This window comes from Cryptotermes secundus, unplaced genomic scaffold (assembly GCF_002891405.2).
Source record: "Cryptotermes secundus unplaced genomic scaffold, Csec_1.0 scaffold133, whole genome shotgun sequence".
Classification (NCBI taxonomy): Eukaryota; Metazoa; Arthropoda; class Insecta; order Blattodea; family Kalotermitidae; genus Cryptotermes; species Cryptotermes secundus.
Genome location: NW_019718024.1, coordinates 247,638 through 254,982, shown reverse-complemented (window position 1 = coordinate 254,982; position 7,345 = coordinate 247,638). Strand labels below are relative to the sequence as shown.

General features: G+C 37.3%; 1 protein-coding gene across 1 annotated transcript in view; it reads left to right on the top strand.

Moving 5' to 3' along the window:
* The window catches only part of LOC111874209 (tubulin-specific chaperone D), a 57,688-nt gene that overhangs the window by 30,047 nt on the left and 20,296 nt on the right, over nucleotides 1–7,345 (top strand). Inside the window, exons 12-13 of the mRNA XM_023869909.2 lie at nucleotides 2,852–3,025; nucleotides 3,841–3,962. Coding sequence (XP_023725677.1) covers nucleotides 2,852–3,025; nucleotides 3,841–3,962 — 296 coding nt within the window. The remainder of the gene's footprint in view (nucleotides 1–2,851; nucleotides 3,026–3,840; nucleotides 3,963–7,345) is intronic.

Sequence of the window (7,345 nt, the reverse complement as noted above, 5' to 3'; positions counted from 1 at the left end):
TGTCAACTGTGGGAATCTCAACCCAAACACATTCAGAGCAGAGTTCTAAATCATACCTGCGCCTGCAGGAACCCAAGCTGGAGGGAATGGCTGTTAAGACACCACCACCACGAGCTTTGCTGGTGGATACCCGGTCAGACCGGTAAACGGTATATCTACTAGGAAATATATTGCAATCATAGCACGAATCGTTAAGCCAAGTCTCAGTCAGACAAATAATGTCAAAATCTGTGGAACAAACATTATCATAAAATTCAACATATTTCATCCGGAGTCCTCTTACATTTTGATAATATATTCCGAGACAGCTGGCAGACTTAGAACGAGACATGACCAAACCATCCATGCTAGAGTCGTTGTAACCAGCCATGATTAGATGGATATCGAGCAGCCTCCATCTACCTGCTGGGTTAACGGCAGATTTAACGGAAGCATCAGACACTCCAGCTTCAGATGTGCTGGGGGTAAATACTTGGTCAGGCGCAAGCTTACCATAATACGGGGCAATTAAGCATCCTGAAGGCCAGACACCAACGTCATTGATTAGCGAAAATTCATCCTCAGTAACAGTGATATGGAAGGATGCGTAAGTGTTAAATTTAGTTCTAAGTCTGGTGCAGACCAACTTTTTAAGGCTTAATTGCTCCTTGAGGGACTTGTGTACATCAACGGCAGTGACCTCGGGGCTAAATCTAGAAACAAAAAGTGCCTTTGTCTTTCCTTCTTCGCAATGGCAGGCAGGGATGGAGAATTACGAACCCCAATAAGTAGCTGCCTGTGATGTCTGCCAGTGCTGACTGCGGCTATATCTGCAGGGGGGAGCTTGGCTTGGGCCTTCATTTTGTACGTGACAGTTTTAAAGCCTTCGGCATCAGCGGAAGAACTTCCAGTTGCTACAACATCCCTGTATGACAATCCAGCCAAGGTCGCAGTAGCAGGTACAGCAGGTAGAGGAGAAACAGGCAGGGTCGCGATTCTAGGTGCACTTAACGGTATAAGTTGAGTAGTGACCATGTCCTTGGTTACCGCAGGTGGAATGCGTAGTTCACTTGCAGCATAAGGCCCAGGGGCAGCCACAATAAGCCTATGCAGACTCTTGATTTCCTCTTTCATGCATGTGTTATCATTTTTAAGGTAGGCAACCTCTTCAGTTAACTTGCTGACCATGCCCACCAGGGACTCAATCAAGTGCAGCATGGATTGACCATTTTGGCGAACAGCTTCGAGCTGGGTACTTACAGTGGAGATCGCGTACTCTGTGTTCAATGAAGGGTGAGGCTTATCACTTTCAGGAGGCAGAGATGTAGATCCAGTTGAGCTGGCCAAATCCTTAGTGTTGCTAGAGCTGAGTGATAGCTTGCATGCATCGCACGTGAAAGCAGACTCACCCGCCGGCCTCACCCAGTTGCACGCACATGGAGTGAAATCTTATGTCACATGTACCACAGCGAACAGACTTTTGTTTACCATAAAATAGCTTGACACATATAGAACAAGTATCCCGAATGACCCCCATAGGAGCAGGCTAAGTTCACGCACTGTGTAACACAGAGACATTGTACAGAAGCTTGCAGCTGAAGTTGAAGAGCTGTAGTGGGAGCACACAGCACAGCACGTCCGCTCACTCTGAGCGCTCAGGCAACAACAACAACAACAACAACAACAACAACAACAACAACAACAATAATAATAATAATATTAATAAGTTCATTTTGTAGAAATTATAAAAATATCAGTTGAAAGTCTTTTATACAATATACCATATAAACAGCATTATAAAGTTTAGTTGTGTTTAAAATATTTGTCCAACAATTTAAATTGCTTTGTATTATGGGACAGATCTTTTATTGGAATAGGTAAGCTGTTAAACACTTTAATCCCAGCATAATATAAGATCCCTTCTGAAAAACTGACAGATGAGACGATGGATGATGCAAATCAGATTTGGTCCTAGTATTAATATTGTGTACTTCAGAATTTACTTTAAAATGGTGTCTGTTATTAATCACAAACAGTGAAGGTGAATATATGTACTGAGATTTTAGTGGTAGTATTTTTAGTTCTCTAAAATATTTTCTGCATGAGTCTCTATCGCTAATCCCCATAATAATTCTAATAGCTTTTTTTTTGTAGTCTAAAAACTATGTTGCCATAATGAGAATTTCCCCAAAATATTAGTCCATAAGTCATAATTGAGTATAATATAATATAATATATATAATATACCATCTTCAATAATAATATGACGCTTTTATCCTGTTCTGTACATTGTTTTCATCTCCTCTGTTACCTTTTGCCGCAACTGTTGCAAAGATATGCTTGTATTGTTGCTACATTTTTTTAACAATATGTTTGTTGTGAGGTTAAGTGAGATGCTTGTATTATTGCTGCTTTTATTACTGAATAGTCATAGTTGTTAAGATCGTGGTTCCAGAGATATTTTCACATTCTTGTTGCTTGTATTACTGAATGGTATGAATTATGAAGTTCGGGTTTTTAGAGATATTCTTGTACTGCTTCTGCCCATGTTACTAAACAGTTGTAGTTGTTGGATTCAGGGCTCCAGAAATATGCTTGCTTGTTTGATGCAAGAGAATTTATTAAGACCAACAATAAGTGCATTTTTGGCCTCAGTTGTAAGTGTGGTAAGTACTATATGGTAAACACTAAATTGTGTATGTTGAAGTGCATCATGCAGGTTATAATTTTTTTTTTTTACTTCTTTAAATATCACTTGTGAAGTACAGTATTTGTATGAAGCATGTTTTGAGAGATACACAAGTGGCTGTTAGATTTGTATTGTATTGCTGTCATGCAGAAAGAACTAATTGATTTTTATGTTACTTGACAGGTTCATGTCCTAAATTCATGTTTGATGATCATCTTCACATGGTGATTCCTGCCTTGATTCAATGCTCAAAGATTACTGAGTCTACTGTGAGGTGGTCAGAAACTCGCAGAGATGCCCTGAAGGCCCTCATTTCAATCTGCTCTACTGTTTCTGGTGAAAATGACCTGGGGTCAGGTAATTTTGGTTTCCCTCAGCTCTGCCTTTATTTTCAATTAAGTACACAGATAGTAGGAACAGGAGACATACAGAGTGATTCTAAATTATTGTCGTGGTTTCCATGGTCTATAATTTTCAAACCTTACATGGTATGAAATATGCACATGTTGAAGTTGTTAGTATTATGTAGTATTGATTCTACAGATTATAAAACTTTTTGAATTACACTTTCATGTTCCATAAGCAGTTTTATTTTGTTTTTTCCGGTTTCAGAATTATAGGTCATGGAAATCCTGACAATAATTTAGAATCACCCTGTGTAGTATATTGCACAGTTTGAAGATATCTTACTACACGAAGGGAGTACAGGTATTGTATTGTAGCATTAAGAATAAACTGAAGACTATGTACAGGACGTAACAAATCCTGAATATAATTTTACCATGGCATCTGATGTTCTTGCAGCTGAAGTTGAAGAAGAGATTTAAAATCCATCTGCATCATTAGTTGACAAAAGAAAAGTGTGGAGCATTATGATCCTTGTAACACATGTTCTGAAATTGGTCATAGCTAATCTGTATGTATGTTATTGCAGTTCATTTCATCATTGCTTATTGTGAATGGCTTACTTCAACTGAACAGGTTGGCTGAATCTCTGTTAGAACACAGGTTTTCCTGTGATTGGCGCATGCGCGTAATCTGATCATGAAAAAAACTTACAGTTTTCCTCACTGATGACATAAACCGGATACATGTATGACAGTTTCTGAGATATAAATTTTTTATTTTGTATACTTTTCATCTGGACACGCTGTATTTATTGGCATTCACAGAGCTCACAAAACACTTAGACGATATATATGGATGTTTATTGGAGGGTCTGGCAGAATATACTATGGACGGTCGTGGTGACATTGGATCATGGGTGAGAGAGGCAGCCATAACAGGACTTCAGGTATGAGCCTCTCTAACTTTGTAGCAAAATTAGGTGATGATGATGATGGTGGTGGTGATGATGATGATCATAATGTGCACATCAAGTATGTGCTGAGGCAGTATGTTTCATTTTAGTTCTCATTAAATGTGTGTGTAAAGGGATTTCTATAGGTTGACAGGTTTCCCATGCAAGTGAGACCAGTTATCAGTTCACCATTACACATGAAAACTGATTGAAAAATATTGAGACTGAATTCATATTTCATGTAAACTATGATGGGATGGTGAACATGTCCTGACTTTCATATTGTGGGTTACGATTAGGGACCGGATTTTTATGCCCTAATAATCCCTTAAATATGTATGCATTTATGCATGAAAAACTTCCGAAATATGCACTAAAATATGCACATAAAAATTTATACCAAATATTAAAATTTATTTTACATTATTTTAAGACCAACAAATCAATATTTAAGTTTATTTTATGTAATCACTGAATGATTCACTTGCAATAAAAAGCTGTGCTTAAATACAAATTATGCAATAAAGCCAACATATTTCATTACAAAATTAAAAAACATTTAGCTCTTTGAACTTTCAACTTCTCTTCTGTTTCAGTTCATAAATACTAAATGTTTTAGGTTTTCCATAGTTAGTCTCCTTCTCTTGTCTCATAAGATGTCCTTATAGCGGGAGAAACTTCTTTCCACATCACAGGAACTTAGGGGTGCATGTACAAAAGCCGTTATTTGCCCACTGTTAGTGATTTTTTACTTGGCAGTTCAGTACGTTTACCAGCTAAAATTTCTTCAATTTCACAAATTCGTTCACATCCTGGATTTTTTAAAGAATGTTGTGTACTTTTTCCTCTGCTACTTCACCAACTCTTCCAGGAACCGAATTCAATTTGGAAACAGTGGTTTTGAACACACTTAACGACTGATACAAAGTAGTACTGCTATTGCTTGCCTCCAGTGAGGTAATGTCAGATGGAAGATGAGAGAAGTGAGCAGATATATAGGAAAGATTAGTTTCTAGTTCTGCGTTTTTTAGTACATCTTGGGCAATTTGAATTGATGCTGCACTTTTGGGATCAAATGTATTCACGACATTCATAACTCGCTGCACACAGCCACGTGCCCCAGCGCATTAAAATTGGTTCTGGTGGAAGTGGAATGCTTGGTGCTACTGCTTTAAAGGCTTCTTTTCTCTATGGTGCTTTAACAGACACCTTCACAGAAGACACCAACTTGTCAACAAGCAGAAAATTTGCATGAATTGCTTCTGCAACACGGTGTAAAACCATGGGCAAGACAAGTCAAATGTGTCATATTTGGAAATAGACTTTAAGAGCAGTACCGGCTTTCATCATATAATTTGCGGCATCAGACACAAAGAGCAATACGCGTTCATACTGAATGTCATTCGGCCATAGTAAATTCATGGAATTGATAAAAATTCGGAAACTGCGGAGCTATTTGTGGTTTCAAATTGCTCTACCGCAAGAAGATGTGGGGTAGATTGTTCATTCTTATTAAGGGTGTCCAACTATACAATTTGCAATAAACTGTCCCTCACAATCTTGTGTTTCGTCGATTGATACCCACACAAAATTATCTTGAATCTTATCTCTCAATGCTTTCAATTGTAAGATCGTAACACTGCTTCACGTAATTTTTGCGCACAGTAGATTCATCCTGCACTTTGCACTGTGTATACTTCTCTATGAAGTTTCTCAGAGTAGGACTGGTTAGTTTCCACAGCGGAATATCTGCCGCTAAAAAGGTTTCGCATAAATAAAAGGAAAACTGAAGAACTATTATTAGAAATAAAGAATTTCGTTATCTGTACTTATCATCTCTCCTTCGATGTCCCGCTGATACAGCTGTAATTTAGTTTTCTGACTTACTTTCACTTTCGGCATGACTACAGAAAGCTAAGCACACTTAACTACAGACTAGTCACCACTAATGTGAATTGCCCCCAGGTTCAAATGAAGAAGCGTAATGAACTTCATGGAGACTTTGGAAATAAGTAAGTGGAGCCCCTTATCGATTGAATAGTATTACGTTGATTGCGGCTATGTCACCTCTAAGTACTAGAGCTATACATGTGAATGCTTCTGACTAATCTCTTGGCGGCCACTTTGATGGTAGGCGGATGAGGAAAGTTATGAGTAGAGGGATCGGGCAAGTCCCGTCCTGGGTATTGCATCAGTAACATGACTCATGATGAATTGTTTAGTCAAATATGCAACATATTCTAATACGGAAAATAAAAATTGTATACACACGACCATGATTGAAAATTTGAACATAAAATTAAAAAATATATATGATAAACATTTTGAAAAGGAAATATGCAGTATAAATAGAGATCTTTGAAAATATGATGGTTATTCATGAAACAGGCAAAATGTGCATTTATATGCACCATCAAACCATGTCCAAAATTTAAGAAATGAAGTAATTCATACATATATCCAAACAAATATACTTTTCTGGTTGCAAGAAAGAAATATGCATTTGCATTAAAATCTGGTCCCTAGTTATGATACTGTGTGGTCTGGAAGCTGGGCACCAACATTTTGGAGGAATACACTGCATCAGTCTTCAGGACAGAAGCACCTTGCACTTAATTCCATCAAAAGTGATGAGCATCCTGAACACTTAGCCGTGGGAATTGCGAATTATGTCTCATGCACGTGACTATTTCAAAATGAGACAAATATTGAGTCTGTGTGAAAGTACAGCATCTTAGTTTCCACAGATTGTCGGCATACTTGCTGATCAAACCTTGTGCTTTTGGAGGGCATCTGGTACTGAAATGAGTCTCATGTAGAATGAAAGAAAGGAAAATAACTCTTTGTTTTTTGTATGTTAAAACGTCCAGTTAGTGAGATTTGCAACATCTGTGTAGTATAATGTGGAAACATGTAATTTTTATTGGTGGAACAGTAATAAATGAAAAGTAAAGTTTGTGGTTTTAACAGTGATGATTAGGGCCCGGATTTTTATGACCTAAAAACTATAAATATATGCATGCACTTATGACCCAAAATTATGTCAAATATGACCTAAAAAGTGTAAAATATGACCTTAAATATTAAATGGGACATAAAATTTCACAATTTTAATTACAACTTTTACTAGAGTTTAAGAATAAAGATGATGAATATATGATAGTAGGTCCTACTTACCAAATTAGCCCTATTATGTCTCTGAAGGAAAGAAAACTGATGGAATTTCGACATTTCGTACTGGATTAAACCATTCATTGTTTTCTTTTTAATACTGATATTTGCGTTCATATTTTAGACAAACACTGGTGCACATGGTATGAACACTAACTTAACTCTGTTATCTAAAAACACCATTTAAAAGAACACAAGCTATTCAC